General features: G+C 43.1%; 1 protein-coding gene across 1 annotated transcript in view; it reads left to right on the forward strand.

Moving 5' to 3' along the window:
• Window positions 1-19,563, forward strand: part of LOC133659223 (titin-like) — a 214,793-nt gene that overhangs the window by 107,004 nt on the left and 88,226 nt on the right. Inside the window, 31 exon segments of the mRNA XM_062061959.1 lie at window positions 600-866; window positions 958-1,224; window positions 2,083-2,222; window positions 2,301-2,427; window positions 3,073-3,215; window positions 5,957-6,080; window positions 6,985-7,251; window positions 7,711-7,808; window positions 9,807-9,975; window positions 10,064-10,333; window positions 10,443-10,709; window positions 10,788-11,066; window positions 11,145-11,553; window positions 13,175-13,299; window positions 13,445-13,711; window positions 13,796-14,065; window positions 14,155-14,454; window positions 14,546-14,848; window positions 14,924-15,111; window positions 15,255-15,369; window positions 15,497-15,784; window positions 15,867-16,018; window positions 16,100-16,247; window positions 16,344-16,643; window positions 16,752-17,039; window positions 17,115-17,411; window positions 17,519-17,705; window positions 17,772-17,887; window positions 17,983-18,282; window positions 18,435-18,734; window positions 18,820-18,925. Coding sequence (XP_061917943.1) covers window positions 600-866; window positions 958-1,224; window positions 2,083-2,222; window positions 2,301-2,427; window positions 3,073-3,215; window positions 5,957-6,080; window positions 6,985-7,251; window positions 7,711-7,808; window positions 9,807-9,975; window positions 10,064-10,333; window positions 10,443-10,709; window positions 10,788-11,066; window positions 11,145-11,553; window positions 13,175-13,299; window positions 13,445-13,711; window positions 13,796-14,065; window positions 14,155-14,454; window positions 14,546-14,848; window positions 14,924-15,111; window positions 15,255-15,369; window positions 15,497-15,784; window positions 15,867-16,018; window positions 16,100-16,247; window positions 16,344-16,643; window positions 16,752-17,039; window positions 17,115-17,411; window positions 17,519-17,705; window positions 17,772-17,887; window positions 17,983-18,282; window positions 18,435-18,734; window positions 18,820-18,925 — 6,877 coding nt within the window.

Raw genomic sequence — 19,563 nt, forward strand, 5'->3', positions numbered from 1 at the left:
CCATAGGTGGACATGAAGTGGGGGAATTCGAATGAAATGTATTTGCTTTGTGCCTTTCAAATAATATTAGCCTTATTTCCCAGGGTTAAAAATCACAATATGACACTTAGATGACACTGCGCATTCATTCAGCTCATTAAAGAAATACTAGGAAGAGAACCATGTGCACAGTTCTGATCTTGAGCATCTCCAGGGCGATGATGGGAGGTTCTAATATTCTTTGGTACCTACACTCTCTTTGGCTGACGAGATCTGATTGATGAAGCAGGTTCTCCAGTCAAACATGTGCATGGACACTAAATAGACACAACTAAAGACAACATTTATGTCCAATCTTTTAGAAGAGAAACTCAGTGACATCAGAGGTTGTTGATGTTGGACATGAGAGATCTGGTCTCAGGCTCCATATAGCTTTTATGAGATTTGTGGATTGTGCACCACCATCAGAACAACTTTGCCAACATTTTTAGTTATAGATAAAGAGCCTTTGATGGCTCGTACAGGCTTCTTCTGGCATCTGCAAATATTACGGAGCAACTGTGTGCTCACATCACTTTGAGTTGAATGTACAAAGTATCAACATTATTTCTGTCCGTCAGGTGTTCGTCTCGAGTTTCTCAAACCCATCAAGGACGTGACAGTGAAGGAGCGTGAAACGGCCGTGTTCAGTGTGGAGCTTTCTCATGAAAATGTCCCCGTGGTTTGGTACAAAAATGGTGTGCGCCTACATCCCAGCAAGGTGGTGCACATGTCTGAGGATGGTCGAGTCCACAAATTAACCTTCAAGGAGGTCACAATCGACGACACTTCAATGATCAAGGTGGAAGCCATGGACAAGTTGGCAGAGGCTATGCTCACTGTGCTCGGTTAGTTTCTTGAATTGTACACAGGCCTCTTGCTTTAAGACACACAGAAAATGCCATGTTACTGTTCGTTAAACTGAACTTCCTCTTGCAGAGGGCGACCTCTATTTCACGCAGAAGCTCCAGAACTTTACCGCTATAGAAAAGGATGAGGTGGTTCTGTCCTGTGAGCTGAGCAAGGCCATCGGAGAGGTTCGCTGGTTCAAGGACGGTAGAGAAATCTTTGCCTCCAAAAACCTTCTGGTCCAGTCAGATGGCAGGAAGCGTATGCTAGTCATCAAGAAGGCAGCCAAAAGCGATATGGGAGCCTTCACCTGCGATTGTGGCACTGACAAAACCACAGCCCAGCTCAACATTGAAGGTAATACTTGCTGAAACCTCGGCCCATTCAGGAATGCGGGACTGCCCACCGCCGATGTTCCGCCACCGTCCACTCCTATCTTTTGTCTCTGTTGGCATGGTTTTAGTTGGAAACATCTTGTTTGCAAAAAAATATATATAAAAAGAACTCTGCAGAATCAACAAAGCTCATACAAAACATCAGACGTGTCATGTGTCATGTCTCGACATAACAGGACAAGACACTTGTATCACAGTCTACTTCATTATATATGAGCACATTTTTACAACACAAGGACTGCCTCTCTCGTTGATAAGCAAATAATAAAACGATCACAGGTAAAAAATATAGTTTTGTTTTGTATGAGGTTGGTTTATTGTGCAGAGTTCCCGTGTCTTGTTTCGCACAAATGAAGTCGCTCTGAATGAAAGGGACCGCTACTCGCCCCGACTTCTCGTCTCCACAATGTCTCCATGACTGTTACTGATGTCTTCACAATGTCTCCATGACATTGATGGGCCCGATAGAGTGATTCTGACGTGGGACATCACGGCATCACCTTGAAGTAGGGCCCAAAGGAGGTAGCTGTGATGTCCCACCAGGTTTAGCCTGTAATAGCCACAGGGGATATACACCCATAGACCACCTGTGTGGTATAAGGGTTAGGAAGTAAAAGAGGTGGCTGGAAATCGGAAGTCTGGGCTCGATAGACATGAGACATCTGCTCCAGCCACCTGGATCCAATATTTTCACAATCCGACCATCACTGATCTTTTCACAATGTCTCCAAAGACTCGCCACAGCCACAGACTTTTTGTTCTCCCGCCTGCTTCACTTTGTGTTTGTATGTCACTAATGTGTTATTTTCAATTGTCGCAGAGCGCGACATCAAGGTCATGCGCCCGCTGTACAGCGTGGAAGTGAACGAGACGGAGACGGCCAAGTTTGAAACCGAGATATCCGAGGAGGACCTTCATGCCACCTGGAAGCTGAAGGGGGAGACCCTCCATTCCTCTCCTGTAAGATTGCTCGTAAAGACGTGTTGCCCATCTTTGTGAGCGTGTGTTCTGATGACGTCCATGTCTGTTGTCCTTCAGGATGTGGAGATCAAGGTTGAAGGAGTGAAACACACATTGATTTTGTTCAACTGCCGCAAAGACATGGCCGGAACTGTGGAGTTCTCGGCAGCCAACGCCAAGTCTTCGGCTCAGCTCAGGGTCAAAGGTGACAGAACATTTTTTACTTAGATAGCCATGTCATAAACATGCAATTACATGCAGCTGAAATGTATTAACCTTGCACAATGGACAATAGCATTGTGGTGTCTTTTTTGTTATTGCTACACTATACAATTGTATAAAGCCTGATTGTTAATGGACATGATATAATGAACAGGCTTAGAGATTTAAATTCAAGTCCCTCTGCCAACCCCTCACTCCCGCCCCTCCCCTCCCATCATCAGTAATGACAGACTGTCCACAGGACTTTGGGTAAGTCAGGGAGGTGGGGGTAACACATTCTCCTTTTCTCGGAAGTTTGGCAGCAGACTGCCCCTCCTTCCCATGTGCTCTCTGGCTCTCAGCCAATCAGAGTTGGTGGTTATTTTAGAAATGGCATGCCTTATCGAGAACAGGTTTGAAGTGATTGGCAGGACGAGGACGCGACCCAGGTTGTATGCTAATAAGCTGTCCCCCAGTGCCAAGTGTCAGGGTGGTCAGTTTTAGTTGTCCCGCGGGCTTCAAGCAGCCTTGACACCTTTCCGCCATGAGGACTGGGCCCTGAGGATTATCCACTTTTATCTGGGAATATTTGGGGTCTTTGGACCCATTGAGGGCGGGACTCTAACCATGTCTTCTCCCGAATCCAAAGCCCGGGTGATCAGCCTGACGCGGCCTCTTACGGACGTGACTGTGACCGCCGGGGAGACCGCCACCTTCGAAGGCGAGCTGTCGTACAAAGACATCCCTGTTGAGTGGTTCCTGGAGGGTACCAAGCTCGAGTCTAGTGACAGAGTAAGTGTCTTATCGCCTTGTTTTCTTTCACTTCCTGTTTCCACAATACGCTGCCTGTGCAGCTCGGAGCCTCGTCTGCATATAAGGTTTTGCTGGCTGGCAGCGCTCGATTCTGCCTTGCAAGCAGGTTTCTGCTTCTATTTTTAACAGTTGCAGGAGGTGGCAGCAGCCCAGCAGGTGGCCGTTAGGTAACATGGCTGTCAAATGTTCTCACACCAGGTTTTTAATTGCTGTCATGTTCCGATGAAAAAGGAACCCATATGGAATTCGTTTAATGCAGGTCACGTGACCTGTGAGTGTGTAAACCGTCTTAGGTGTTATGTTACGATGCTAAAATCTGAGCAAACAAACTTGGGATTAAAAGTGTACGTTTCATGTACTGGCATTTTTGTATACAGTGTGGAGACTGTAAACAAGAAGTGAGTGTGGTGAGCACAGGTTCAGAGGTCATATGCGTTAATTTAGGGGAAGGAAAGCAGTCACAACTCAGCTGACTTCTTTGTTTTTTTCTCATAGCGGCATAGCTCAGTTGGTAGAGCGGCCGTGCCAGCAACTTGAGGGTTCCTGGTTCGATCCCCGCTTTTGCCATCCTAGTGTCTCCCATTGTGTCCTTGAGCAAGACACTTTACCCAACTGCTCCCAGTGCCACCCACACTGGTTTAAATGTAGCTCAAAGATGTAGATAATGGGATTCACTTTGTAAACCGTTTTGAGTCTCCAGAGAAAAGCGCTATTTAATTATAATTCACATCTTTATTTTCTTTCATCCTTATACAACCTGTAAGGCAGGGCTATTCCACTGGCGGCCGGGGGGCCAAATCCGGCCCGGGAATGACACCATACCGGCCCCCAAGTTCAGTTCAAAACTTGGGAGACAAACATTTTTTCACTAAATTCCTGAAAACGTCAGCGTGCTCCTGTTGTAAAGAGAAACTTAGACCACTGTAAACACATTGGAAGATTAGCTGTGTGGCCCCCAAAACAATTCAGTTGCATATCACTGCTGTAAGGACTCTCTGACATCAGAAATGTATTGGATGTGCAAAATATAAGACTAGTGCTCAGCAATTATTACAAATCTTAATTGCCATTAATCCCGTGATTTGATGTGATTGATCATTATGCTTTTTATGCACTTTTTGTGCAAGATGATTAGCCCAAAAGATGCCAAAGCCATTTGTACTATAAATAAAATGATTGTGGATATGCAGTACAGTTCATGTTACATATACTAGAAACGTTGCTGTTATATACTTTACATCTTATTACATGGGCGTTCATTAACGTATATTAGATTTCTTTATTTGTCTTTGCAGTTTATACAATTATACTTAGTTTTGTAAATCCTCCCTTATAAGCATTCTAAAAATAATGATAAAAATATATATACCTGTACATATTTTATGTATGTTTGTAAAAGAGAAAAATGTATGCCATAAATACAGTAAAACAGGGTAAAAACAAAAAAAGTACTTGTCAGGGATGCTAAATGTATTGCCTGTTAACATTACATGACACTTTTTTATATCATTATTTCAAGCTGTGTGTTAAAATGTTTCAGCATACTGCTCGCAAGTCCTCCTCTTGATGAAATACCAGCCTTATAATTATTACAAGCAGTGCTATTCAGAATCAGAATCAGAATAGTTTTTATTGCCATTGTTTGAGAACGGGTTCACAAACTAGGAATTTTTCTTGGTGCAATTGTGCAACATAAAACACATATAACACAAATTTGGTAATACAAAGAGCTGTAACTGAACTATAAGATCTTGATGGCCGAGGGGGAAAAACTGTTCAGGTGGCGGGAAATGTGGGTCTGGACTCTAGATGGACTTGCTAATGCAATCTTTTCTTGTAAAATGTTAGTGTTTGTTCCACCCGATTTGACGTCACTATGCAAGTTGCATAAAGACGTCATCACCACCTGGAAGAATCGTTAAAGCAACCATTTGAAAAAATGGCAAGCGATTCCAAGAAATTGATACACTGGGAACCGGTTCTGAACAGTAACCGGTTTTGGATTCCAATCTCTAGTAAGGTTACTAAATTAGTGTTAATATTTGAGGGCCCCTCTGTAGTGGAAAAGTTGGGCAAAAAAGGAAAAAAAGGTTTAAAAAAAAAAAAAACCTTCCTTAGAAGATGCCTCTCATCCGAGCAGGATTTATCAGTTCATGCTCATAATAGACTTAAATTGGACAGCTCTAGTCTGGAGGGCTTGGTGCAGGATCCAAAGTATTTATCTTTTACAAGAGGGACATGCCCAGGCCCCAGACAAGTATGGTTAGGGATTATTACTACAAGTGTAAGATTATTACTAATCATAATTGTGATGAATCAACTTTTTTGGTGAAGATTTAATCGCTATTAATCACATTTTATGCACAAAAACTCAGCAGTTGTGTGCAACACTGTTGACTAATACAATACACTGTGCTCTTGCTTTAGTTTATCTATACTCCAACGCGTAGCATCCAACTCTGTCCGTGAAAGATTCCCACCGCTGTTTGGCTGTGTGAAAAGTTGCCATCAACTGTGTATTAAATTAAACTAATACTTCAGACTCTAAATACTCCAGTGATATAAAAATTCTGCTTCGCACTGGTGAGGTGCAGAACTGCTTTTTGTGTCTGTCAGTACTGCAAGCGGTTAATGAGCCAATGAGATACCTCTATAGGCTTAATATAAACTTTGCAATGCCGAAGCTTCAACTCCGCTATGTTTATGTTTGACCCCCCCAGGTGGTGCTCAAGTCAGAGGGTAAGATTCACAGCATGACTCTGCGAGACGTCCAGCTGAACGAAGCCGGAAAAGTTCGACTGACCACCAAGGACATCAAGACCGAAGCCAAACTCATTGTGAAAGGTGCCCTGACCAAGTGGAAAGATTGTTGGTGACATGATGCCACATAAATTGTGACATCACTAGTGCTTGTGGCCACATCTGTAACAGTAGGGGAACCTGTGTAACAATCAAAGAATTCATTCAAACCTGCTAACGTTAAACTCAAGGGTTTGGGGCAGGGGTGCCCAAAGTGGGGCATGTCATTTCGTTTGGCCTGCCAAAGGGTGGCTACCAAATTTAATACATATTTATACTGACCTCTTTCGATTTGTACAATTTATGATATGGCATGTCCGCAAGGCTACGCCGTGAAAAAGTCAGTAGATTTTTCTGTAAAAACCTGGCAGATCAATCGGCAGAAATTAACAGTAAAATCATCAGTGGTTCTGTAAAAACAGAACCGTAGATTTTACGATCAAAAAGTAGCAGCTCAGTCGCCAGAAATTTGCGGTGAAAATAACAGTGGTACTGTTTTTCAATTCGTAGTAATAAATTTTGTAGATTTTTTTTGTAATAAACTGGCAGCTCAGTCACCAAAATTTGAACGTAAACAGTTGTACACTTTTCCAATTTACAGTTTCTTGGTATCAAAACCACTGTAAATTTTTCAGTAAAATTCTGGTGACTGAGCTGCCAATATGTTTACCGTAAAATGCATGGATTTTTTTTTACAGATCAACTAGTTCCCATTGATTGAACCTGACAGTCTCTTCTACCTTATATTTATATGTGGCAATGTGAGGCTAAATTCCTCACTCGCGGTGCTGTTTCATGGCTGTTTGATTTGTGGACCATTGGCACATTTTTACTATGGTCCTTGGAGACAAAACGTTTGGGCACCCCTGGTTTAGGGTTAGTGTTTGGGCCAAGGAGTGTTCAAAGTTTTCAGAATATGTTGACATATTTGCTCTTTTTCCGTGTTCAGAACCACCTGTGGAGTTCACCAAACCTCTGGAGGACCAGACAGTGGAAGAGGAAGCCACCGCCACGCTGGAATGTGAGGTGTCCAAACAGGACGCAGAGGTGCAATGGTTCAAAGACGGACAGGAGATCCACAAGAGCAAGAAGTACGAGATGATCGTAGACGGCCACAAGAGGGCGCTGATCATCCACGGCTGCACTCTGGATGACTCGAGAACATATTCCTGTGACGCAAAACACTTCAAAACTTCCTGCTTCCTTAATGTTGAACGTAAGTCATTTTAAAAGGTCTACCCAACGAACGAGAGATATTCTAAATCAGTGGGTCTCAAACTTTTTTCACAGAGTACCACTTCAGAAAACACTCGGCTCTCCAAGTGCTACCATAATGTCTATCATTAAAATACAGTAGAGTAGTAGGCCTAATTATTCATTAAAAAACACTCTGAGGTTTTAGTTAACATGTATATTTAATATTGTTGGCCAATGTAACATTGCACACAGTTAGAATATAGAAAAACAAAAAACTGTCCTTTAATCAAGAGTTTTTTTTGGCGTACCACTAGATGGAGCCTGCGTACCACTAGTGGTACACATACCACAGTTTGAGAATGAATGTTCTAAACGAAATCAAACAGTTTCGTTAGCCCTTGTCATTGGTTTCCCACACCAGGCTGAATAAATTCATAAAGCTGCTAACTGTGTTATAAATATATATTTATGTCAACAGCTCCACATGTCGAGTTCTCCAAGCCGCTCCATGATGTTGAGGTGCGAGAGAAGGAATCCGCCAGGTTTGAGTGCGAACTGTCCAGAGAAAATGTTAAGGTGAGCTTGGCACGAAAATATAAGCATGATCCTCACAAGAATAGACTCTTATTCTTACAACAGTAAAACTGAAATCAACTATTTTTTAGTTAAAGTTGATATATCGCAAGATGTTTTTTCATATTTCATGGTTAAAGTTTTAATCCTGTGAGAAAAAACTAATATCAAGAGATTACAGTTGTGATATTATTAGAAAAATAAATCATATTTTTTTTGTATATAAATTCAGAGTGTTACAAAAAATAAAATATTGGAACAATATCATAATGATTTCCGGTCTGACCTAACGAATTCCCGCCAAGTAGGATTATAATTAATAAATTTACTATTTTCATAGTTACAGACTAAAAACGGTTTTGACCCTTAAAAATCGTTTTTACATACATAAATTTCATCCCTTCAAACATGAAATACCACCCATATAGTCAGCTTTACACTGTTATGTTTCACCCAATATAGTAGACTTGAGTGTGTTTTACAGTAGATTACAGTGCTGTACTCACTGGTAGCCCAGAGGATACAGCAAGCGTCATTGCCTCGGCAGTCACCGGCCACTAAAGCATGGCCACCACGTGAAAATATTTTGCCACATCCTGGGTAATTCCTCCGAGTTATAGAATAGAATAGAAAGTACTTTATTGATCCCTGGGGGAAATGCATTTATAACAAGTGCTTTTGTGTATATGCTGAAACCGCAGGTTTAAATTGTTCTGGCAAAAGTTGGTTAACTTGACAGTCGTAGCTATGACCATTAGCCGTGTTAGCATTCAATGTTTGCATTGTGTGTCCTGCATTGTCATTGACCCTGTTATTGATTTAGAAGATAATAACAATAATAATAATAATAATAATAATATATTTTATTTGTAAAAGCACTTTACATTGAGCAAACAACCTCAAAGTGCTACAGTGCATAAAAATTAAAAAATGAAGTGCATCCTTGAATCAACAGAGTTCATATCCACTTAGCATTGCCAGGACAACGAGTTACACCGAGTCTTGTACATTTCACTGTTGTCTTTTGATATCACTTGCATGAAAGGCTCACCAGTGTGAAGATGTGGTATCGGTGAAGCAGGAGTTAAAGATGAAGTGCATCAAAAAGTTGTTCAACTTGATTGTCACTGTGAAGATACAGTACCGCCAAGATTAGCCGCCGTGTTGTGTTGTTAACCCAGAAACAGAAGTCCCGCCAGGTGAATATCTTCATTGAAATAAGATTAAACAGTAGGAAGGGGGATTCATATACGGCCTCATTTGTTGCGGTTTACCTGGCACATGAAACGTGATTAATTGGGGGGTGCGCTATCCACTTTGGCCACCAGACGCCAGTAGAGTGTTGAGAAAATTAAAATGTGTTTCGTAGCAATTCCAACTTTCAACGCAGCGTCAGTTGCTTTGTAGAGTGGCGCTTTCCATCACAGACTGCATTGCAAAATGATTAACCCCCCTTCTTCCTCTCACGCGAGATCCACCCAGTAATAGGGCCATACAAATCCTTTCTCTACTGTATGTCATACAAATAAGACATGAATGAGACATAATTTACTGTAACACTTAATTTAAAATACATAAAAAAACAATTTTATGGGTTCATAATATTACAAATAAAAACAAAATCGTATATTTACCTGAACCCAATAAATGCGATTATTATGGAAATTAATTCATAATATGTATAATGTACTTGAATTTAATAAAAAATACAGGAAAGTGTCATGAAATAAAATAATAAATTTATAATTTTACTAAAATAAAGTAGTAATATTTTTTTAAAAAAGTATAGCGTAGTAATAATATAGCGTCTTAATGTTATTTGCAAAAGTTGGCAATTTCATATGAGCAGTCACTATGTATTGTAATAAAGAACTGGTAATTTCAGGACTCTAGAGAAATGATAAGATAATTTCAGAAGAAATATGTACATAAACTAACTTATCCTTTTGCTGCGGTCACATCGCTTCTTACCGCTACGCTGTCCTCACCACTCTCGCACAGGTGCGCTGGTGCAAGGATGGAAGTGAGATCAGAAAAGGGAAGAAGTACGAAATTATAGCTCAGGGACGCCGACACATCCTTGTTGTCCACAAGTCGGTGTTTGACGACGAGGCTGACTATGAATGTGATGCAAAGATCTGCAAGTCCTCTGGAATGCTCACTGTTATCGGTAAGAAGTGTGTTTCAAACATTTGTGAAACAATAACTACTCACAAAATTTCCAAAAAATAACAAAAGCTGGTGGTCATTTCTCACAGAGGAGGAGGCCCGGTTCACCAAGAACTTGTCCAATGTGGAGGGAACCGAGACAGACAGCGTGAAGTTTATCTGCGAGGTCTCCAAACCCGACGCTGATGTCACCTGGTACAAAGGGGACCAAGAGCTGCCGGAAGGCGGCCGCTACGAGCAGATCGTCGACGGGAAGAGGCGTATCCTCCTCATTCAAGACTTGAAGATGGCCGATGCCGGAGAGTACAACTGCCGGTTGAGTCCAATCATCAAAACGTCTGGAAATCTTAAGATTAATGGTATACAAGATCCCACGTCACAATCACTCTCCCAAGTCATATCGAGTGTGCGTCTTGGATGTTATTTTCAAGTTCCTGATCTGAGCTCGTCTGTCTCCCATTCATCCAGAACTGGCAGCCGAGTTCATCTCCAGACCTCGCAGCGTAGAGGTGGTGGAGGGCGAAAAGGCAGAGTTCACCTGCACTGTTTCTAAAGAATCCTATGAGGTCAAATGGCTGAAAGACAACAAGGAGCTGGAGGATGGAAACAAGTACCAGATGATCCGCGACGGAAAGAGGCGGACTCTTGTCATCAATAACTGCGAGCCCAAAGATGAGTGCAAATATGCGGTGATGATCGGACCAACCAGAGCCACAGCTGACCTAACTGTGCTCGGTAAGCACTGGTTTTACGGTAGAAATGCTGACTCTTTGACATGAGGATAGTTGTTGAAATGTCATCTGTGGCCAACAGAGAAATTGAGGATCATCACACCATTGAAGGACACGGAGGCCAGCGAAGGCGAGGAAGTGGTCCTGAACTGCGAGGTGAACAACGAGGGAGCAAAGGCCAAGTGGTCAAAGAATGAAGAGACTATCTTTGAGAGCAGCAAGTATGTGATGGTCCAGCGATACAACGTCTTCTCACTGAGGATCAGAGACGCACAGAAGGGCGATGAAGCCAAGTATGGCATCCACCTGACCAATCAGCGAGGAGAGCATGCCAAGAGCTCCTGCAGCCTCACAGTCGAAGGTCAGTAAGCGCAGACTCAAAAGGTCATATTTTACCAGACATCTAAAAACTGGTCTGACATGATGTTTATGTCTTCAGAGGAGAGATTGCGGATTGTGGTTCCTCCCGAAGACATCGACACTCAGGAGAAGAAGATGGTCAGCTTCACCTGTAAGGTCAACCGGCCCAACGCCACTCTCAAGTGGATCAAGGACGGTGAGGAGATGGTCTTCGACAAACGCATCGTCTACAGAGTCGATAAAGTCAAGCACACGCTGACCATCAAGGACTGCACGCTGGCCGACGAGGGCGAGTACACCGTCGTGGCTGGCGATGACAAGTCCACGGCCGAGCTGATTATCAGCGAGGCGCCAACAGACTTCGCCATGCATCTGAAGGACCAGACTATCACCGAGTTTGAGGACGCAGAGTTCACATGCAAGCTGACGAAAGAGAAGGCCGATGTCAAGTGGTACAGGAATGGACGTGAGATCCGAGAAGGACCAAGGTACTTTGTCGTCGTGTGAGCATTACGTACGTCTTCATTCATCAGGAAAAGGAAAGATCAGTGGTTGTAGTTGCAACTCCAGTTATTCCGCCATTATTAAACTTTGCTTCTTAACAGTAGAACAACTTCCCAACATGCAAGCTGAACAGCATTGAGAAAACAAAGATTTTTACTCACATTGTTTGCTCATAACATTCAAGGTTTAAGATTCAACATAGTTACACTGCGTCTTGAAATGTCTAATCTTTCACTTTAAGAGTTCTCGCAAAAAAAAAAATACATAAATGAATCTTTTCAAACCTCCATCCCCTAGTACATGGAACAGCGTGGTTGCGTCTGTGTTGCTATTGAACCTTGCGATGCTTGTATTAATACGCACATGCTATACATCCACTTAAGTAAAAAATTGTCAGCTAAAAGCTAAACTAAATAATTTTTTAAAAAACAAAATACATTTTAAACCACAAGCACTTAAATGTGAACACGAGCAGGCAGTCAGATACCAGCAATTGTCATTAATAGTTTTACAAAAAAAAAGACTATTGCGAAAAACTCAGCACAATTTAAAGGCTAAAAGTTAATATGGTACAAGTATCATTTCTTTACCGTAAACAGGCTGTTTGCAACTTGCTCATAGTACAAAGTCACAATTGTAAAGATATGTACATTTCTATCGACAGTAACCACTAAAGCAGGGGTGTCCAAAGTGCGACCCGGGGGCAATTAGCGCAACTTTTTTTGTACACATTACACAAAAAAATAGAATATGCAATGTTAAAAGAAATGAATGTAAATGCTGAAATGCGCAATCCAAACTTGAATGCTAATGTTAGCAATTAGAATGTGTCAATTTTCCAGGTCATATGACTGAAGCGTAGGCATATAAAATTAGCTAAAAAGTTAGTGTGTGTCAAGTATTAAGTTTTATGACAGAAGTGTTTTGCTGCGTAATAGGCAAAAAAAAATTTGAATGCTAATGCTAGCATGCTAGACTGCTAACGTTAGCATGCTAGAGCGCTATCTTTATGAGGCGATTGACTGCAAAATTGGCTGAAAATGTTAGCATGCTAAGCATGCCTGAGGCGCACCCAATCAGGACCTTGATACTGAACAGCGCAGTCTGATTGTTTTGGTTTTGTCTCATGGCCAATATTGCTGTAGAATTGGTATTTTTAGTTTATTAAGCCATTTTCATGCTTGAAAATTCTTAATTTTGAGCAAAAAATTACGTAGAATATGCTTTGTTACCAATAACACAAAGCTAAGATACATATGTTGTGTTCAAATATTTTATCATATATTATTTGATCTACATTGTATTGGTATTAGTATATTTAAAGTACAAAATGTATCAAAGTGGCCTCCGCATCCTTCAATTTTTATTAATGCAGAAAAAGTTTAGACACCCTTGCATTAAGGTCTTTCCTTTTCTTTAACCCAAGATCATCCATGTAGACGCTTCGATGCACATTTTTTAAATGTAATTTTTAATAATCTTTTTCTTGCAAGCCTCTCAAACCAGAGTTTGAGAGGTTAATTAACTAATCATTGGCTGGTCATTATATAATATTGTGACTTGTTGAAATTGTTATATTGGTAAAATACTTGTGTTTGTACATAGATACACATTTGAAAAGGATGGAAAGTTCTGCACCTTGCGCATTAAAGAATGCCGACCTGACGACGAGTGCGAGTACGCATGTGGCGTGGATGAGAAGAGATCCCGGGCAAGGCTCTTTGTTGAAGGTGAGAACTTCCCAAAACCCCTTTTTTGGTTTAGTCTTGTTTTGTTTGCTTCTGTTCTTCTGGTAAATGACTTTTAGTATCTTGAAAGGGTATCAAACATTTTCTTGTCATCGAAATGACAACACGTCTTGTTTGGGTCTTGCAGAGATCCCAGTGGAGATCATCAGGCCACCGCAAGACGCGTTCCCACCTCCTGGCTCTGATGTAGTGTTTGAGGTGGAACTCAACAAGGACAGAGTGGAGGTGAAATGGTTGCGGAACAATATGACAGTCGTCCAGGGAGACAAATACCAGATGATGAGTGAAGGTAAAGTCCACAGACTGCAGGTCTGTGAGATCCGTCCTCGAGATCAGGGCGAGTACAGAGTCGTCGTCAAGGACAAAGACGCCAAGGCCAGGCTGGAGATGGCAGGTAAGACGCCAACCCAGGCTTACAAACCCACACCTACATGTGAAAGTTTTTGTTTTTTCTGATGGATTGATCTTCCCTCTGCAGCGGCGCCCCAGATAAAGACCACCGACCAAAACTATGTCACAGATGTCGGGAAGTCTCTTGTCATGGCAGTTCCCTACAGCGCTTACCCACAAGCTAAGGCCGACTGGCTGTACGACAATTTAAGTCTTTCCCAGGAGAATGTCTACACATCTTCCGACTGCACAGAGTACCGTCTGAAGGACCCTAGAAAATCTGACGAGGGTCGTTACAAAGTCATTATTACGAACAAACATGGAGAGGGTGAAGCCTTTATCAACCTGGACGTCATTGGTACAATTATCATTTTGCTCGTGTTACCTCGAGTTACTGTCTCAATACATCATAGCTGAACCAAATCCGTTTGATTTTCTGGACACCAGATGTTCCAGGGCCTGTGAAGAACCTGCAGGTGGTCGACACAGCTGACGGTGAGGTCAGTTTGGCCTGGGAGGAACCGGAGAACGACGGAGGAAGCAAAGTCATTGGTTATGTGGTGGAGAGACGAGACGTGAAACGCAAGACTTGGACGTTGGCCACTGAGCACGCTGAGAGTCCTGAATACACTGTGACAGGGCTCCAGAAGGATTCAATGTACCTGTTTAGAGTCTGTGCTCGAAACCGTGTTGGCACTGGACCTAATGTAGAGACAGACAAACCTGTCCAGGCCAAAAACCTATTTGGTACGACTTTCTTTGAAGTACAGTTTATTGGAAGGTTTTTTAATGCGGTAAGATCCCAGTCCGTTGAGCTTGTTTCTCTTCTGGTCATCAGATGTTCCTGACCCTCCCCTTAACGTGACTGTCGGGAATGTCTCCAAATTTGGTTGTACTGTATCTTGGGAGCCACCTGCGTCAGATGGCGGTTCTCCCATTACCTCTTACATCATTGAGCTACGTGACAGGACCTCTGTCAAGTGGTCACCTGTCCAGATGACAAAAACTGATGAGCTCAGCGCCGTCATCAATGATGTCATTGAGAACAAAGAATACATCTTTAGAGTGAGGGCTCAGAACAAAGCCGGGGTAGGAAAGCCCAGTGCAGCTTCTACCCCCGTGAAGATCATGGATGCCATTGGTGAGTCCGGCTGTTTGAAATCAGCATTCCTGCCGTCACATTATATTTGACATGTTCTGTGGACATCAACTACAGAGCCGCCTAGTCCCCCCCAGAACCTGGTCTATCAGGACCAGAGCAAGAATTCTGTGCAGCTCAGCTGGGAGACACCGCTGAGAAATGGTGGAAGCATGATCACAGGATACATCATTGAACGCTGTGAGGACGGAACTGATAAGTGGGTCCGCTGCAACGCTCGCCTGTGCCCTGACCTCTTCTACAAGGTACTAAGACTGAGACAAGGTTTTAAAACACAGTAGAAAGTAGCACTGCTTTAATTGCATAGTAAAGATGTAGTTCAAAATATGAACATACTTTTATGTTTATATCTAAAAGTCATGTAAACTACGTGCTTGCCTTTTGTTAGGTTTCCGGTCTCAAATATGGAACAAAATACAACTACAGAGTATTCGCTGAAAATGCAGCTGGAATCTCAGATCCATCCAACATCATTGGACCTCTGCTGGCCGACGACCCACACAGTGAGACGAGCAGTGGTTCATCACTGCAGCACTTTTTCTTTATTCGTCTTTGTTAAATCTCAGTAAACAACGTGGCGCCACTTAAGACATTTTTTTCAAACATGCCATTTTCTCCCTGCATTTACAGCCGCTCCGACTCTTGACCTGAGCGCATTCAAAGACGGCCTTGAGGTTATTGTTCCACAACCTCTCACAATTAGAGTCCCTACCACTGGCTATCCTACCCCAGTCGCCAAGTGGACGTTCGGCGAGAAGGAGCTGACTAGCACAGATGAACGTGTCACTCTGACGACCAGGCCCACATTTGCAGAGTTAGTCGTCACACCAAGTGTTCGGCCAGACAAAGGCATCTACACCCTGCAGCTGGAAAATGATGTTGCATCTGTCTCTGGCGAGATTGAAGTCAACGTCATTGGTAGGAAAAACGATATGCTCAGTTCGTCCACAATCTGAAGAGTCTCTAACAGGTCATACAATTTGTTGCCAACCCTCTCCAGCTGCACCCAGTGCACCCAAGGACTTTAAGGCACTGGAAGTGACTCGTAATCATGTTCACCTGGCCTGGGAAGCTCCAGAGCATGACGGAGGAAGTCCACTGACAGGCTACCAGGTTGAAAAACGAGAGGTGTCCCGCAAGACGTGGGTCAAGGTACGACGGTTAAATTATTACGAGTCATGCCATCTCCTACCTATGCCCAAATTACCCCGTCTCTCTTCCTGTCTGCACCAGGTGGCCACAGGTATCCAGGATCAAGAGATGACTGTCACTGACGTGGTTGAAGGGAAGGAGTATCTGTTCAAGGTCACAGCCTGCAACAAGTGTGGACCGGGAGAACCTGCATACATTGATGATCCCATCAATGTATCCTCTCCTGCCAGTGAGTCAAGCAGTAACGTTTTTGGCTCTGAACTGAAAAACCCCAGACTGGAGTAATAAAACCACAGAGCACCTCTAATGTATTTTTGTCCTCCAGCCATCCCTGACCCTCCGGAGAATCTGAGATGGAGAGACAAGTCAGGCAGCAGCATCTTCCTGACCTGGGAGCCTCCAAAGTATGACGGCGGCAGTGGCATCCGTGGCTACAATGTTGAACGTTGCGAAAGAGGAAGTGATAGGTGGGAGCCCTGCGGCGACCTGGTCCCTGAACTGAAGTTACAAGTGACTGGTCTGATTGAGGGCCAGTGGTACTCATACAGAGTCCGAGCCTTAAACCGCCTCGGAGCCAGTCGGCCCTGCAAGGCCACAGATGAAATCCAGGCTGTAGATGCCAAAGGTAAAGAGGCACAGAAAGTGTTCTCAACGCGTAGACTGAAAAATGCATAATGATGTCAGGCTGTATTAAACCTAATTAAATGTTGATCCTTCTCATGTGTATGCGTAGAGCCACCAGAGATCCTACTGGACGTCAAGCTACTTGCTGGTCTGACTGCTAAAGCTGGTAGCAAGATTGAACTGCCCGCTGAGGTGAAGGGAAAACCTGAGCCCCGGGTGAAGTGGACCAAGGCCGACCTGGTTCTCAAAGCAGATGATAGAGTCACCATCGACACCAAACCAGGACACTCCACCGTCACCATCTCCAAGACCAAACGAGATGACAGCTCCACCTACATCATTGAGGCTACAAACAGCTGTGGTCGCGCTACTGCTACTGTTGACGTTAACATCCTTGGTTAGTGTGTCTATGGTGGACGCTGCAAAATGAGGTCTATGTGAAATTTTTATTTTATACAACCTCTCTTTACAGATAAGCCTGGTCCCCCAGCTGCCTTTGACATCTCTGAAATTACCAATGAGTCCTGTTTCCTGGCCTGGAACCCGCCACGTGATGACGGTGGCTCCAAAGTCACCAACTATATAGTCGAGCGACGTGCTGCAGACAGTGAAATCTGGCACAGGCTCTCCTCCACTGTCAAACCAACAACCTACAGAGCAGTGGGTTTGACCAAGTTCAAGGAGTACATATTCAGGGTCTTTGCTGAGAACCAGTTTGGCGTGGGTCTACCAGCAGAACATCCATCCATCATTGCAAGATATCCCTTCGGTAAGTCGTGTGATACATAACGCATTGTAGATACTCCTGGTACAGTCCTGGAATTCTTTGGGAACGTGTTGTTGTCGACAATGCATCACCAACTTCTATTTTTTCAGACACCCCTGGACCCCCCTACAAGTTGGAGCCCTCTGACATTACTAAGGACTCAGTGAGTCTAAGCTGGTACGAGCCTGACGAGGATGGAGGCAGCCCAATCACAGGGTACTGGGTGGAGCGATATGAACCTGACCACGACAGGTGGATCCGATGCAATAAGCTGCCTATTAAAGACACCAACTACAGGTTTGTTGTTTTGTAAAAATTTATCTTTATGCATCTATTTAAAACATTTGTTATTTTTCACTGCAGAGTCAAAGGTCTTCCCACCAGGAAGAAGTACAAGTTCAGAGTCCTCGCTGAAAATCTGGCTGGAACTGGAAAGCCAAGCAAGGAAACTGAACCAATCCTTGTGAAAGATCCGATAGGTACAAATCTTAGATCCCGTTCTAATGATTGCATGTAACTTGTTGCTTGACTCTGTTGGAATTTTCTGTATCTTAAAATCTGACATATCCTTCAGATCCTCCATGGCCTCCTGGTAAACCCACAGTGAAAGACGTGGCAAAGACTTCTTGCTTCCTGATGTGGACCAAGCCAGAGCATGACGGAGGAGCAAAGATTGATGGCTATGTCATTGAGATGCTCAAAAGCGGCACAACAGATTGGATTCGTGTGGCAGAGAATGTCAGCACGACCGAGCACTTCTTGAAGGACCTGATGGAGAAGCAGGAGTACTCGTTCAGGGTGCGTGCGGTCAATGTGGCTGGGGAGAGTGAACCCAGCGAGCCCAGCGATCCCATTCTCTGCAAGGAAAGACTCAGTAAGAACCACAAATTATGATTGAATGGAGAGTTGACAAATTCTAGAAGACAAGTAAATAGCTGTCATTCTGGAATTGAAAAAGTGGAGTTCTACCGCACATTCAGCTGAAGGCAAACAGTCATTAAACTCACTATGCATTGTTTTTCTCAGACCCACCTTCAGCACCTCGCTGGCTTGAGGTCATTAGCATTAGCAGGAACAGCGCTGACTTGAAATGGACAATTCCCGAGCGTAATGGCGGCTCGCCCATCACCAACTATGTGGTGGAGAAACGGGACGTCCGGCGTAAAGGCTGGCAGACTGTGGACACCACTGTCAAGGAGCTGAAGTCCACCGTGACCCCGCTAAGTGAAGGCTCTCTATACGTGTTCCGTGTCGCAGCTGAGAACGCTGTCGGTGTCGGCCCATTCTGCGAGTTGGAGGATTCTGTGCTGGCTAAGGACACTTTCAGTGAGTTACCCAGAATACGTGCCGAATGTTAAGTCTTTTTTGAGTGTGTCGGCTGTACATTAAAGGACTTATCTGTTTTATTTAGCGACTCCCGGGCCACCATATGCCCTCGCCGTTAATGCTGTGACCAAAAGATACGTGGACCTGCAGTGGGAGGCACCTAAAAACGATGGTGGCCGACCAATCCTCAGGTAGGTCACATGTTTAGATTTTGGATGCTTAGAATTTAAGTTGTAAAGTAGATTAAAAGATCACTTAGTTGGTTTATTAAATCTCTTTTAAAACTATCAGCTATAAGTCCAATCACCATCAGATTGTATTGCCTTATGTGTAAAATCTCCGACACAAGCAGTCCTGCAGCATGTTTTGCACTTGTGCAAATTCATACCTACCATTGTTCTCTGTTAGACTAATTTCTCTTGATTAAGCCTTTTCTAATGTTCCACAACACAGTAAACAAAAGTTTATATGGTTTTTAGTGATAATCTATCAAATCGATATTGCTATCATAAAAAAGTGGGAAAAGTTGATTTAGGACTCCCCCTAATTAAAACTAAAAAGTACTTAAACAAGTATTTACACACTACAAAAAAGACCTGACTAAATATAAGATACGAAGACTAGATTTTAGAAAAAACATTAACAACTAGTGAACTTATCTGTCCATGTAGCTAGTTAATTGTACTTGATTAAACATTCTAAATTAAATTTTGTATATCTAGAAATTGGCAGAACTTTTAAACTAGAAATAAGTATTTTATTCTAAAAACAAACATTATTCAACTTGGAGTTCCTAAATTAAGCATCCTTGGGATGTTGCAGAATCTTT

This window comes from Entelurus aequoreus, linkage group LG10 (assembly GCF_033978785.1).
Source record: "Entelurus aequoreus isolate RoL-2023_Sb linkage group LG10, RoL_Eaeq_v1.1, whole genome shotgun sequence".
NCBI classification, from domain to species: domain Eukaryota; kingdom Metazoa; phylum Chordata; class Actinopteri; order Syngnathiformes; family Syngnathidae; genus Entelurus; species Entelurus aequoreus.